This window comes from Chionomys nivalis, chromosome 14 (assembly GCF_950005125.1).
Source record: "Chionomys nivalis chromosome 14, mChiNiv1.1, whole genome shotgun sequence".
NCBI lineage: Eukaryota > Metazoa > Chordata > Mammalia > Rodentia > Cricetidae > Chionomys > Chionomys nivalis.
In genome coordinates this window covers 124,204-140,470 of record NC_080099.1, presented here as the reverse complement: position 1 = coordinate 140,470, position 16,267 = coordinate 124,204, and the positions used below count along the sequence as shown (strand labels likewise).

General features: G+C 38.9%; 1 protein-coding gene across 1 annotated transcript in view; it reads left to right on the top strand.

Moving 5' to 3' along the window:
* Positions 1-448: 448 nt before the first annotated feature.
* Positions 449-16,267, top strand: part of LOC130886974 (uncharacterized) — a 37,352-nt gene continuing 21,533 nt past the window's right edge. The window contains exons 1-4 of the mRNA XM_057789247.1: positions 449-454; positions 720-848; positions 2,383-2,509; positions 15,607-16,122. Of these exons, the coding sequence (XP_057645230.1) occupies positions 449-454; positions 720-848; positions 2,383-2,509; positions 15,607-16,122 (778 nt within the window). The remainder of the gene's footprint in view (positions 455-719; positions 849-2,382; positions 2,510-15,606; positions 16,123-16,267) is intronic.

The following is a 16,267-nucleotide window of genomic DNA, read 5'->3' as shown; positions in this document are numbered from 1 at the left end:
AGGCTCAGCAGAAAATAAGTGACAGTTGCAATTTTTATTTATTTTATGCTTCCCTTTTATTTATTTTCCTTTCAGCAACTGAAAGTATTTTGGTCATCTTAAGAAAGAATATCACATGTAAATATAATAACTTCATCTCAAATCCCAACATAATCTGCAGGAAAATGAGCAATGTGGAATGTAGACACATTCAGGAATTTCCCCCCTCTATTTGATACTTTAAGGTTTTTGCCCCATTTTTTTTCTAATTTCTTTTTTCTCGTGTTTGTTTTTCTCATTTAATGTTTGTTTGCTTTGTTTTGAGACAGGGTCTTATGTAGGTTTGCCTGGCCTTGAGGTTTGCTATTTAGTAGAAGCTGGCCTTGGAGTACAAATCCCCCTCTTCTACTCCCCAAGGGCGTGAGCCACCACTCTCTGGATCAAACCCTTGGTTATAAAACTTTCACACATGCAGGTAAGTCTTTCCTTTCACAGGTGCTAACTACTTGGCCAAATGAGGCCATCTTTGAAGAAATACATGAAAGTAATAGAGAGGATGCTGAGGCTGAGTCCCAGGAGCTAGAGGCATTTGACCTTCAGGCCAGGTGAAATCCCTGAAAGCAGAAGGAGTGGGACAGACAATCTAGGGTCTTCATGGAAGGGCTTCCTCTCATCTTATAAAAGCAACATTAACCTTTTTAAGACTGTACTTTGATGTATTTAGCCTGTCTTTGAAACAGAATGACATTGCCAGGCAAACAATAGCAGCTGCTGAGCATAAAGGACCAGAAACTGCTTTTAAACACCAGATTCAGAACCTAGTTTGGAACATTACCAAGGGGTTTCCACTCCTGGAAAAAGTCATCAAGGTAAGTCTTGTGGGCACTAACATTGATGGAGAAGGACCTTGCTGTTTCCTGCCCAAGTAAGAAGCTTTTTTCTTTTTCTTTGTTCTTTGAATAATTCATCTCCTCCCCTGCTTATTCCTGACTGTTTTCAATTTTTCTTTTCTCCTCATCCTGAAGTCCACCTGGCATATCTTAACAGCGCATCAGCTTGGAAAGTCGGGAAGTTACATGTATTAAGGATGCGGACCCTAGCCCACCTTGTACTTGGATCTGTGCATGCAGATGGATAGGATTTTATGTCATCAGAGCTGCAGCAGAAAGAATCAGTGCTGTTCTGCGTTCAGTTTCAGTAGTTGGAATCCTAGGCTGAAGGTTAAATTCTGACTATTAATTACATAAATATGTACACTGTTGTAGAGTTCTTCAATTTTATAGTCATTTGATTTAACCTGGGAGATATTGGATGAGTGTTTTTATTTATTTAATCTCTCTCTCTCTCTCTCTCTCTCTCTCTCTCTCTGTGTGTGTGTGTGTGTGTGTGTGTGTGTTACACAGGAATGGTGTTTACATGTTAAAATCCACGTGTGGTTGTCAGGGGATAACTTGTGGCTATCTCTTAACTAATGACATGCGACTAGGGTTTAGGTACTTTATCTGCTGAACCACCTCACTAATCCTGTGTTTAACAGTTAGCCAGCTTCTGTTTCAATTAAATATCTTTTTTATGTTTATTTTTTATATTGGAGGGTGTTTTAATACAGGGTTTTTACCCTGTATCCTAGAACTTCCTGCATAGTTCAGATCTTTCTAGTCAACATCAGTTATCCATATGCCTCTTCCTCCCAGGTGCTGAGATTACCTGGCTTGAATCATCACTGCCCTTTAATTTAAGTTTTATTTCTTCTTTTTTCATTTTTAAAATATGTTGACTATACTTAATCCTACTCCACACCTTCAATATCCTTCTTTGCTTCCCATCCAACCATGTCTTCTTTTTCTTTTTTTTAACCTGTGAAGTCCAATTTGTGCTGCCCATAAACTCTTGTATTTATTGGGAAACAGACAAGGGGCTACACTCTTAAAGAACATTGATTTTATTTTTCCCTGCAGCTATCAATTGTCACTAGGTTCTTAACTAGCAGTGAAATTAGATGCCCACTTCCCCTCTCCATGTTAAAATTTTTCTAGCTTGAATTGTTTAGCTCCTATGTAAATGTTATCCATGTGTATATATAACATGTACATAAATATGTATTATATATTGTTTATGTGTAAGAAAGACATGAGGATCATAAGTTGTGGTGGAGTCATTTAGCCTTCTACGCTGTTACTCTTCCTGTGCAAACCATCACTGTGAATTGTAGTACCAAAAATTGCTTTTTGTTTTCCTTTTCCTTTCACATCAGTGTCTGTCTTCTTTTCAGCCCTGACTTGCTAATAGTCAATGTGTTGCTCAATTTATTGTCAACTTGGAATATGTCATGGTCTCCTGAGAATAAGGATACCTCAATTCAGACAGTGCCTTAATCCGATTGACTTATTTACTTGTCTGTAGGGCAATGTCTTGATTGGTGATTCGTTGAGAAGGGCACAACTCACCGTTGTTGTTGCTATTCTTGGGCAGGTGATCTGGAAGCTTATATTAAAGAAAACTGAACAAACTGACAGGAGCTATAAAACAGGTATGCAGCATCTCTTTATGTTCACTGCCTTAGTGTTCATATCTGTAGCTTCCTGCCCTGATATCCTTAGTGATGGATCGATTTTAATACATAAGACAATTAATTTCTTTCACTCTCCAAGTTGCTCTTTGTCATAACTTATCAAGAGAAAGCAAACTAATATAGTTACCCATTTTTTTATTGGGAGCCTTTGAATTCTGTTCTCATTGTAGGTGTCCTAAGAGTATTATAACGTCTCCAGACCATCAGCATCAGTGTTAGAAAAAAAAATTGCTAGAAATAGAGACTCCTGGCATTTGTCATGGAGAAGCAAAACCTGTGCACAGCATTTAGCTTGTTGAACCTTAGCATCCCTATAGGTTGTGACTTTGAAACACATATATTTTAAGCTGAAGGCCATTTGCCGGACCTGGAGATCTATCTTTGACCATTTATCTTCTTACTAGGAGTTCATGAGTGACCAGAATTTTTGCTTCTCCATGGTGGATTATATAAGTAGGAATATAAGTCCATTTTCTCTATGTGTTTATGTATGAGTTTGCCATGACAGAATTTCTTGACCCATTTTTTCTGATAGAAGGCCATGGTATCCTTTTTCCATAGAGGTCTTGTTTCATACCTAGAGGAAGGATGCTTTAGAGAATTTGGGAAAGTCTCCTTAGGCTTTGCTGGGTTTCTTTCCTCCCTTTGTCAGACCCTCGGTACAAATGCATTTCTATGTAGGTGTCATGTGTCAGTCACTCTAAACATAAAAATATGAAATCTACATTATGCCTACAGGACTCAACATTTTTGATGGCTTCCATGCCATGTAGATAAATTTTCTTCTTTCTTTATTGCTGCAGTGCAAGCCATAGAAGATCCTGCTGTTCTATAGCCACGTGGTTTTAATATACACTAACATCTGGAAATGTCACTATGTACTAGTTTTTCCCTTGATTACATTGTGTTGAGTTACTAGGAAGCTGATAGACTTCTGGGCTGCTTTTTAAGTGAGGATAGTATAAAAATCTTTGATTGCTCTAGCATTTAACATTTGGTGATAAAGAAAATGCAAGACCTTTGAGCATTTGCCAAGGAGTCTAATTTCTGAGTCCTAGGAGAAGTTTTGTACTGGATAATTCAGTAGATATCTTCATTCAGCTACCAATTGACTGCACTAATCTCTATTCTGCAGCAGGGGATGAGATTTGCAGATTATTAACCCCCCCCTCAATCTCCAAACACACTTGCCATTTGTCTTATTTTTAACGTTCTGTTGGTGGTTAACAGCATTCTATGTGGATTTCCCCAGCTACTAGTAGCACATCACATGTCTTTCATTTGTATGTCTTTCTCAAAGCAGGTTTTCTACCTTTCTTCCTCTTTCTCTGGAATCTTCTACCTTTATCTCACTATCATTCAGACATAGGTCTTCTTTCATAAAGAGTTCTCCCTCCTTTTTGGTATATCTGGTAATTGTAAATAAGCATTCAGCTGAAAACAAGCATACAGCCTGAAAACATGTCTTTGGAGATATTTTTTTTTACATCGCTTTTTCCAGTGGTTCACTCACCTACATTCTTAATGATACTTTGTTCCATTGGATAGCCCATTCTCATTTCATTGTATATAAATCTGACTTTATGTTAATAAAACCATGTAAAAAGTATTTATGGCACGTTAATATCCTATAGCAAACTCCACAGAAGTCTATGTATAGAGTGTATGTCCGTATGTATTCTAAGTGTCATAATCTCTACACCATCCAATAGCTGGATCCTAGGTGTCTTAAGTAACAAATTGTGGGCTGCAAAAGAGTTGTAACACACCTGGGAGTAATGAAGGAGATGACTTAATGAAGAGAAAAGAATTGTAGCTATTGTTAGGTTAGTTAGATGAAAGCACATTCAGATTTTGTTTTCAAGACATTCATGAATATTAGCTCCAAAGTAAAATGAAAGTTAAATATAAAAATTCTCACTACAAGGAAATAGAATATAATGTTTGTTAATGTTTTTTTTTACATCTTCATGGTATTGGAAATCTAAATGGGAAGATATGCAGATTGATCCATGTGTTAATTGAATACTTTGAACTTTTCAAAGCAAATGATTTAAGCAATAAAAATAAAACTAAAGTAAATATTTAAACTTTGAAGATATATGTCTGAAATAACATTTTTAATATGCAAATATCATGAATATCTGAGACTCAATGATTAAAGTACAGAGGGAAAGAGAGACAGGTAATAAGGGAGGGTCAAGAGACAGAGAGGAAAAGAGAGAAAGGAAGAGAGGGTGGAGAGAGGGAAGTGAAATGGGAGGATAATAAGGAAGGAAGAGGGTGGGAAATGCGGAAGAAAAAATAGGACAAATTAACAACTATCTTTTAATTTAAAGATGGTCTTTGTTTGTCTTTATTTTACATGTATGTCTGTTTTAACTGCACATATATTTGTGCATCACATGTATACAGTTCCTATGAAAGTAGGAGGAATTCACTAAATTCTCTAGAATGTAGTTACAATTATGAAACACCACCTGGTAGCTTAGAGCTGAACCAAGGTGCTCTGGAAGAGCAACAAGTGTCCTTAACCACCAGCTCAGCTCTCCAGTCCTAGTTCCATTGCTGCTTTTAAATAAAAATGAGAAAAAAAAGAAACTCAAGAATACATAAAGTTATTTAAAAACAAATGTATTTCCAATATGGTAGAATATTTATGACCAAAGGTAGTTTGGATTAAGGCCAAAAAAGCCTTCTGTAGTAAGAAATCTGCTTTGGCACTTGTTTTTTTCCCTGCCTCCCAGATTCTTGAAATAACCATACAAAAATTTTATTAATTAAATCACTGCTTGGCCCATTAGTTCTATCTTCTTATTGACTATCTCCTACATTTTAATTTAACCATTTCTAGTAATCTGTGTATGGCCATGAGTCTGTGGTTTACTGGGTAAAGTTCTGGCTTCTGTCTTTTTTGGGGAGCTAAATGCATTCTCCTGACTCCATCTTCTTTCTCCCGGCATTCAGTTTAGTTTCTCCCATCTTGTTCTACTCTGCCCTATCAACAGTCCTAAGCAGTTTCTTTTATTCATTAATTTATAAAAGCAACACATGTACTTAAGGACCTATCATGCCATTTTCTCTTTTCTGTTCAAATTAAAAGGAAGGTTTTAACTTTAACATAGTAAAATTACATATAACAAAACAGGTGTCAAGTAAGAATTACAGTTACAACATTTATATCTACTTTATCTTTCATTATAACTAAGAAAAAGTATAATTATAACTATCTATTATTTTCTAGAAATACAAGACCCACAAAAATGATTGCTGAAGTTGCCAGAAAAAGAGAGACAGTCTTTTGGTGTTCCTGCTTCATGAAAGAATCTGCAAGACATTCTGCCACGCACAGAAGAAAGCGACTGATGGAATTTGCCATTACAAGGCAGAAAAGGTCTTTAAATTTCCTGCTTTATTGAAAAACCTGCTAGAAACTATGGGCATTTGGGTGAAGATTGGATGCCCCAATGGTACAGAAGAACTTTGGGTGATTGTATAGGCAGTGAAATGTGTCTGTCAATTCTAGAATTTTGGAGGTGGCTTTCAATACACTTCATGTTTACTTCAGTAATATTAAATTTTTCTGTAGTTTTTGCTGGAGTTCAAAAATACGTATTTATAGTTGTAGTTTTCCTTAGTTATGATAGAGGAAAAAGTAGATGGAAATAATGTCACTGTAATTCTTACTTGATACTTGTCTTGTTATATATAATTATACAATGTTAAAGTTACAAATCTTCCTTTTTATTTAAACAGAAAGGGGGAGGTGTGCTCTGTATGCTCTGAATACCATTGGTTAATAGAAAAATTGCTTTGAGCCTATAGTAGAGCAAGCCAGAACAGAGCTAGATGAGGAAATCTCAAATGAATGCTGGCACAAAGAAGGTGGAGTCAGTGAAAAGCCAAGTAGCCCAGTTGGAGACTGATGCGGGAATGTCACCTGGTAAGCCACAGAATCATGGCAATATACAGATTAATGGAGATGCGTTAATTTAAGATATGAGTTAGCCAGAAATATGCATAAGCTGTTGGCCATGCAGTATTGCAAATATTATAGTTTTGTGTGATTATTTCAGGACTGAGCATCGAGGAACAAACAACATGGAACAGCCTTCTTCCAGGTTTCTATGATAGTGAACATACTAAGAAACATACAAAGGGCAAAGGGACAGTATGCCCTTTCCCTTCGTATGCCATTGAAAAACTGGGCATGGAGAGGTTGGGTCATAACCCCGAACCAGTAACTCCAGGAGTGGTGTGGAAAGGAAACAAGGAAATTTGGGGGAACAGAGATACACGAGTCTAGGGATGCTCTGAGGTCATCACTAATTAGAACTGGAAGTGAGTAGAGAGTGGAGGGGAGCCTAGTCTCTTGTATTTCAGAAACATCTTTCTTCATGTTGAACACAATCTAGGAGTCCAGGCTGGAATGAAGCTGACAAAGATGAATACAGCGTGTTCCTGCTTTTAAGGTGCTTAGACTGGTGAGTTGATAATCTGAATAAGATATTGATGAGATAATTAGAAATTGGCCTCTTGAATAAGATTTTATTAAATTTACCTAAAGCACTTCTACCCAGTCCCTTGCAAATGCTCCTTCCTACATGTCCCAATTCATATGAAAAACTAAAGTTGATCATGATAAAATGGATTCAATAGAAAGTATGAAATTGAACTAGTTATATTGTAAACATTACAAGCTATGAAAGTGTCTATCTTCCGAAGATTTGAAGTAAAAGTGACATAAAATAATTATTCAGACTCTGAAGAGTTAAATTTCAAGCTACACACATCTGAGTCAACTCAAAGCTCTGCAGTGTTAGGATTAGGTTTTGTCTGTGAATGCAAGACAGAAGCCTTCCAATGAACTCTTCCTTTTACTGTCTTTGAGAGCAGATCAAATATCAAGGAAGGAGAAATAGGACATGTTTAATTTTTGCAGCACACCAATTTGCATAAGGACAATCACTTCAGGAAAAGTCAAAAGTGAGGATGTACACATGGTACTAAGGACATCAAAAAGAAATCTGTTGTTTCTATGAACCAATACCATAATTTCAATTGTTTCTTACTGCTAGTACATACGTCATTTTCTGCGACCTCTGCTTCTCTTTGCAATTATGTAGTGCAGTTTATTGCTATTTCTACCTGAGGATATGTTTCACATTGTGATGCAAAATACAGTCTTTGTTTTTGTAAATGTTATGTTTGGGATATAATCATAAGTTTTGTGTGTGTAGAATTAGAAGGAGCATTCCCAAATGAGATCCAGAAATACAATTATTAGAAAGGAAAAAAAATCTTTCATGCATCATGTAACTGATGTTATGTGAAATAGTCACCCATTGTTTTCATAGTAATTATTGCATCATGAAATTAAAACTATTTCAGTACTAAAGTGTTTTTAAAACAATTACCCAGAATTGAAATTACTATATATTTTCTTCTAAAATCAGGTTTTTTGGTAGGTACAGTTACATGAAAAATGATGGACCTTTGGATTCAGCTCCACAGTTATCTTCCTTAAATTCACATCCTAAATTCTTGCCTTGGTTCCTAGAAAACCAGTGGCTATGCTGAATGTCTGCTCTGTATGCAGGTAGACAGGATTCCTCTTGTTTAAGAACAGACCTGTTTCCTTTCCTTACCCAGTGCTCCCCTTTTGTGCTTATGTCTTCCAGTCCCAAATTGCACTGACGTCCCAAATCGCAGAATTAATGTGTCTGCGAACAGACCTCTTATGCCTCCAAAAGGAACTTCTCCTTGCTAATTTCTCTTCAAGACACCAGCTTAATTGCCTTTTAAACAAATGGTCTGCTTTGCTGGCAAAATTCTAAATGAGATAACAGCAATGTTCACTCTCCAGCAGTGATGAGTGCCTCGCCGTAGATGCATAACTCCATTCAATAGCAGGTTTAATCTCACACCAGCAGATTTACTGTAGAATAAACTATGACTAAGATCATAATTAGTAAAACAACAACAACAAAAACCCAGCCCACTAAATATTATTTTTCAAATCAGCAGGAAACGTTGCGGTGGAAATTTCCATTCCTGTTCTTTGTGTGTTTTATTGATTTTGTGTATAATATTGGGAATTCATGCTATTATTTAAGGTAATGTTGTCTTATTGATCATGTAAGCACTTATTTAACTATCCAACATGAAAATGATGTTCTCCTTCTCGGAGCTAGTGACTTGCACACCTGGGAGTTAATAGTGTGACTCACTTTTAATGTCTCTTTCATTTCTATCATTTCTATGGTGTAAACGAGTATTCATTGTTAGAAAACAAAAAAAAAATGAGAGCTTTCGAAGCTATCTTCTCATAATTTTCTGTATTGCAGCTCTCAGTGACTGATTGTGATTCAGTGAAAACCGTGTTCTACAAACAGATGTTGCACAGGGATGCTCTGCATACTTTATCTAAACAAATACTAATGAGGTAATGGGAAATATTAGGGAAGGGGGAAGAGTGCTCACTGTGTACTCATCATCTAAGACAAAACTCTGGACCTTTCTAACATGTCTGTTTATCTTACACGATAGTAAAATGCATTGTAATGACATACCAAGGGACTTAGTTCTCATAATTGTCTCAAATACATGTGTAAAAATGCATGCTACATGAGTTTAAAGAGGCTCATTTGTAAGCAGAGGTGAACTAAAGCTTTTAAGTTCAAGTACAGGAAGGCATATGTATATATACATACATATTTATGTTTATATGTATTTATATGTGTTTGTGTCTCAATATAACATAAACAGATTTCAGAAAATGTTCCTGTTGTTTTGCAAATGTAGAAATATATACTATGTGATAATGAGGTAGAATAATAACAAAGAAGGCTCATAAGTAGCCTCTGTAATGTGGGTCTTTGTGCTCTTTCCAAGAGTTTTTCACCCAGAGTTGTTCCCTGCAAGCACGCCTGCTCACCTCCCATGTAGTAATGGCATGTTAGGCTTTCTTTATTCCTGTCATTAACCTATGGATAATGAGGGTTTCATCAAATGAAATTTGAGGAATCTAATGATACTGCTGTTTGGTTTATTTTTTAAGACCCCCCAAAGCAAATTAAACCTCAGTGAATCATTTATCCTATTTGCAGACAATAGCAGTGGGAAGCAGGGGAGAGGGTGCCTGAACTGGCCTTCTCCCATAGCTACACTAATGAATGTCTTGTATATCATCATAGAACTTTCATCTGGCAATGGATGGAGATAGAGACAGAGACACACATTGGAGTACAGAACTGAGCTCCCAAAGCCCAGATGAAACAGCAGAAGGATGAAGAACATGAGCAAGGAAGTCAGGACTGCAAGGGATACAACCACCCACTGAGGTGGCAGGACTGATGTAATGGGAGCTCATCAAGGCCAGCTGGACTGGGACTGAATGATCATGTGATCAAAGCAGACTCTCTAAATGTAGCTGACAATGAGGGCGGACTGAGAAGACAATGATAATGATACCAGACAACGATAATGATACAGAAAGCATGTACTGGCTTTTTGTGAGCCTAGTGTGTTTGGCTGCACACCTTCCTAGACCTGGATTGAGGGGCAAGGGCTTCGGACTTTCCACAGGGTTGGACACCCTGACTTCTCTTAGGACTGGAGAGGGAGGGGAGGGGGAGTGGCGGAAGTGGGAGGGAAATGTGAGGATGGGAGGAGGTGGATGTTTTTAATAAATAAATAAATAAAAAAGAAATAATTTCAAAAGTACCAATATACAAATCAAGCTTTTAACACTGTCCTTTTTCTTAGTGCTCATTCAAAAATTTATTCAGTTTTTTTTCTTATTGGTAAGAAAAAGAAAAGGGAAGAAATCCTGTGAGTTCTGTCCCCAGGCAATTACTCTGGTATTTGTAAGTCATAAACCCAGAGAATTTCAGTGGTCCATGGTCACAGGAGTTTCCCTAATTCACCAAAGAGGCATATAACATTCTGGAGAATGATTTGATAAGCTGTACACATTTCTTATTTTCTTCATGGTTTGATGGAAAGTTTACTATGCAGTAATATTTGAGAACAAATTACTATAAAGTCAACCCTCACTCCTTGCTGGCCCCTCTTACAACCACTTTCTAATATGAGATCATTTAGCTCTCCGAATAGTTCTGAGACAGGAGCATACTTCTCTTGAGTGCATAGAAGAGAAAATGGTGACATAATAAGGCACAGGATAGACACAAAACCAAGAACTTGAAACACACCCTTTGTGAATCTGGAATCTGAAATATTACCTGTTTTATGCATAGTGCTCAATGAAGCATATGTGTATTCTCGTGTGTATCTGACTGATCACATAGCACGCTATCGATGTTGCATACATATTTCATAAAAAACATCTATACTTTTGACAAAAAATGGCTTACATTTATGTTGAGTTTTTCAGTATTTCCATTTTAGAAATGAGATGCGGATAGGGGTTTATCAATCTTGTTGATTTTTCTCCAAGAACCAGATTTTTGTTTCATTGATTTTTTTGGATTTTTTTCTGTGTTTCTATTTTGTTGATTTCAGCCCTCAGTTTGATTTTTTTCCAGTCTTTTACTCCTCCAATTTGAGTCTGCTTCTTTTTTTCTATACCTTTTATGTGGGCTGTTAAGTCTCCAATGTGTGCTTTCTCCGTTTTCTTTAAGAGGGTACTTAGTGCTATGAACTTTCCTCTTAGCACTGCTTTCATAGTGTCCCATAGGTTTGAGTATGTTGAGTTTTTATTTTCATTGAATTCAAGAAAGACTTTAATTTCTTTCTTTCTTTTTCCTCGATCCAGGTGTGGTTCAGTATTTGACTGTCCTGTTTCCATGAGTTTGTAGGTTTTCTGGGTGTAGCACTGTTCTTGAATTCTAACTTTAATCCATGGTGATCTGATAATACACAGATGGTTACTAATATTTTTTTGTAACTGTGGAAGTTTGCTTTCTTACTGAGTATGTGGTCAATTTTCGAGAAGGTTCCATGAGCTGCAGGGAAGAGGATACATTCTTTCCTGTTTGGTTGGAATGTTCTATAAATGTCTGCTAAGTTCATTTTATTCATTACCTCCATCAATTCTCTTATTTCTCTGTTAGGTTTCTGTCTGGTTGACCTGTCTTTTGGTGAGAGAAGAGTGTTGAAGTCTCCTACTATTAGTGATTGTGGTTTGATGACTGCCTTGAGTTTTAGTAATGTTTTTTTATATAATTGGGTGCATTTTTTATTAGGGGCATAGCTATTCATGATTGAGACTTCATCCTGATGAATTGTTCCTGTTATGAGTATAAAATGTTCCTCCCCATTTCTTCTGATTGATTTTAGTTTGACGTCAACTTTGTTAGAAATTAGTATGGCCACACTTGCTTGTTTCTTAGGTCCATTTGCTTGATGAACATTTTCCCAACCCTTTACTCTGAGTAGATGTCTGTCTTTGTGGTTGAGGTGTGTTTCTTGTAAATGGCAAAATGTTTGATCCTGTTTTCGTATCCAATCTCTTAGCCTGTGCCTTTTTATAGGCGAGTTGAGTCCATTGATATTAAGTGATATTAATGACCAGTGGTTGTTAACTCCAGTCATTTTTTTTTTTGGTAGTAGTGTTTGTGTGTTTAGCTTCTTCGTGTTGTGCTGGTGAAAGGTCATTAGATGTTTGAGTTATTGTGGGCATTGTTGGACTCCTTGGTTTGTGATTTTCATTCTATTACTTTCTGGAAGGCTGGATTTATGGCTACGTATTGTTTAAATTTGTTTTTATCCTCGAAAATTTTGTTTTCTTCATTTATAGTGAGCGAAAACTTGGCTGGATATAGTAGTCTGGGCTTCGATCTATGGTCTCTAAGTTTCTGCAGTACATCTATCCAGGACCTTCTGGCTTTCATGGTTTCCATAGCGAAGTCAGGTGTAAGTCTGATAAGTTTACCTTTATAAGTTACTAGAACTTTTTCCTTTGCAGCTCTTAATATTCTTTCTTTATTCTGTATGTTCTTAGACCATCAAGTGTTTTATACAGGCAAAGAATCACAACTTCACTGAGTTATACAAATGCAGCATAAACCAAAGCAACATGCCTTAAAATAGTATTTCTCAGTACATATTACTACCAGGTTATAGGGTGTTGGGGGTTGTGTAGAGAAAGTAATCACTTATCAACTAAGCAAGAAAAAATTTAAAGGGATAAAACTGGGGATAAAAATAGCTTTGAGTATGCTGGTTAGGATTACCAAAATAAGATAGGAAAAATATATTCACAACTGACTGATAACATTTGTTTGTGATTTAATACAAATTTCAAAAGTGTGGTGGTCTGAATGAGAAACATCTCCCATAGGCTCAGACATGTGAATACTTGGTCTGCAGTTGTTGGCACCAGGAGGGTTTAGGATATATGGTTGTGCTGGAGGAATGTTATAAGTCACACATTGGGGTGACATTTGTCATGGTTCAGCCTTGATGATGTTCACACATTCCAGGGTAGGGGCATGAGGATTAAATCTATTAAGCAAAAGGAACAGATATATGAGAGAAATAAGAGACAGAGACACAGAACATCACTGGGAGGGAAATTTAGTGAATACTAAATCTGCCACATTTATTTTCCACATGCTTATTATATACTCCAGTCTAAAAGGGCAGGGGGAGGCAAGAGACTTCATTAACATGATATAAGGAATAGACGAAGTATTCTGCAGGCAGCCACTCCCTGGAATCTCCTGCCAATTCCCCCCCTTTAAGGAACAGGAATAGATTTGAATTCTCTAACCTTTGGTGAAGGTGGAACAAATCCACCTCTGTATTCAAACTACTAATTAACCACTCCCTAGGTCAGGATCTCTTATTTGGAGCCATACCTGTTGTCAAGTTTCTAGAAAATTCTTGTTGCAGATTGTCAGTGAAATTTTTGCACTCACTAGATCGTCTATGATTATAAATTCCTTACTAAGAACAGAAAGGAGTCATCCAATATGATAGAGGGAATATTTTGAGATGTAATTTCTTAAATTGCCTGTAACTGAGAAATGGAAATGTATTTGAAATATTTCCCCCAATTTTTTATTCAAGTAAATGCTAGACTAAGGGGAGTTACAAAGCAGGACAGAGAAAATTCACAACCAAGAGAGAAATAAAGTCAACTTGCCAGTTTTCAGAAAGTGACCTAATTGCCAGACAGTCTACAGCAGGTGAACAATTAGCATGTCAGACTGTGTTTCTGAGAAGGGGAAAATCCCAACAAGGGAAATGCTAATTTTAAACCTCTTAGTAAAGAAATTCTACAATTTCGTGAAAGAGGAAAATCTGTTATGGTTCTATAAATTTTAATTCATAAAGCAATCCAGATTAACTAGTCGTTGTCTCTTTTAAAGCCTACCTGCCCCCAATTTGTTTGAATTAGAACTGGAATGCAGGAACAATTTTTCTTTCAAAAGCTTTTACATTTATTTACTGCACTGTATGTCATGGCATGCATGCAGAGGGCAGAGGATAATTTGCAGGAATATATGCTTTCCTTCCACCACGTGGGTTCTGGTCATTGTACCCAGGCGATCAGACTTGGCAGCAAGTACTCTTACCTACTGAGTCATCTTTGATGACCATGGAACAATTTTTCCCTCTATCTTCATGAGCTCTCAAGTTGTGGCCCGCAAGGTCTTGATCTGTATCATATTCATTAAATCCCTTAAGAAAAGTTATTTGCTTCGATGGTACTGAAGATTGTGTTCCCACCCATTCCTGTTTCACGTGGTTCCAGGACTCCAGCTCTTTTGACATCCTACCTTAAAGGACAGTTTCCCCATCACCACTGAAGAACCAGGTGCTGAATCATTAATTTCATATGTCAGATTAGGGCCAAATGTCTTTGATATTCAACGCCAAAGTGAAATTACTAAATACGCTTTTATTGTGAATCACACACCGCTAAGGAAAAGATTTCTGCATGGTAGATGTTTGTCAGTCCATTTCTGTGAGTTCAGATTGAACACCTTGGGAAGAGCCCATGGGTTCTATTCTCTGCCTGTACATCCCCAATGATGGGATTGATTAATGCCTGTCAAATGGCAAGCTTTCAACAAATTGATTAAATTGACCTTCCCCCAACCAATAAATTCTAGTCATTTATTCATTCAAAGTTACTGGAACTAGCGCGTTAGCTAATCTCCATAGAAAGTGTGAAGGATTTTCTCCCCAAAGGATCTCTAAATGAAACAATGCATGGGTCGTTATTAAAAAAATAAACATCACGTCTAAACCTAGTGCTATGTTTTTGTATTTCTGCCCTAGGTTGACTTCTGTTCTCCCCGGAGAGTCGGATTAAGGATGTGCTTGCTGCCCTTGAGTCTCCTTCCTTTGTAGTTATTTTGGCTAGTCTGGTTATACTAGCGCCGCCCCGCCCCCCCCCCCCCCCCCCCCCGGCGGTTTCGGGGTGCGCTGCCAAGCCCGGGAGCACGTAGCTCACGCAGCAATGTGGGTGGGGCCTCCAAGAATGGTCGAGCCGCTCATTGTGGGGCGCTGCCCTCTTCCTCACCACCTCCCTTTCCCTGTGGTTTGTGGCATCGCAAGAGGGACAGAAGGAGTCCTCCTAGGTCCAGGCTCTGCCAGGCTGCCGGGAGTGCGAATGCCCGCAAGCGTGCGCCCGTGGGAGGCGACTGCGCTCTTCCCTCAGGGGCCCAGCGCTGTGGTGAGGATCCTCACGGTCAGCCTGGCCTCTCACTGGCCGTGGACCAGGACTCCAGGCCGCGCAACATAGCCCCGAGGCGCCTCGTCAATGCTCGCGCTCCACCTCACCCCCTCAGCTTCCTTCCTCCATTCTGCACTCCGGAGAGCAAGCGCGGGCTGGATCCGAACCTGGGCAATCCTCTTGCCCTTTAACTTAGTGGTTCCTGGCCCGCTGCCCGCGCGCTATTTGTGAGGTGTGACCCGGCGAAGGAAGCGCTTGTTGGGCGTGGGGCTCCGCGGCGGTGACGAAGAGGGGGCGCGGGATAATGAGCTGGGCAGCTACAAGCTGCAACCGCTTTTAGCTTGCTGAGCGGGTCCATCAGCAAGCATGGCCATGCTCGAACCAGGTGTCCCAATGCTTTAAGGCCGGAGCACCCAGATCTCGGCGCACTGCGGCTGGGGCTGTTGGGACGTTCCTTTATTAATTTATTTGTGGAGAGCTATCTCTGAGCATCCGCGGTGGCCAGCACCAGGAGCATTGAGCTGGAGCAATTTGGAAGAACGGGACAGAAGGCCACGGCCAGGGTCGCGGAGAGGTGCTCCCAGCTCCTCCGGGGCCAGCAGCATCTCTAGCCCCAAGGGCAATGGGCTCTTCCTCAGCCTGGTGCACATTGCTCACTGCAACTTCTACTGCACCTCGGATTTGCAGGACTTAAACTCAGAGAAGAAGGCCAAGAAGGCATGCTTCTACCGGAATGGGGACCGTTACTTCAGAGGCCTGGTCTTTGCCATCTCCAATGATCGCTTTCATTCCTTTGATGTGCTCCTCATAGAGCTGACCTGCTTCCTGTCTGACAATGTGAACCTGCCTCAGGGCGTCCGCACAATCTACACCATAGATGGCAGTCGGAAGGTCACCAGCTTGGACAAGCTGCTGGAAGGTAGGTGGGTTAACTCAGTGGTAGAGGGCTGCTTTACAAGATTCCAGCTCGTGGTTCTAAGCCCGTGGGTCATGACCTCCTGTGGCTGAATGACCCTTTCACAGGGGACATAACAGATATCCCGCATATCAGATATTTTGATTGC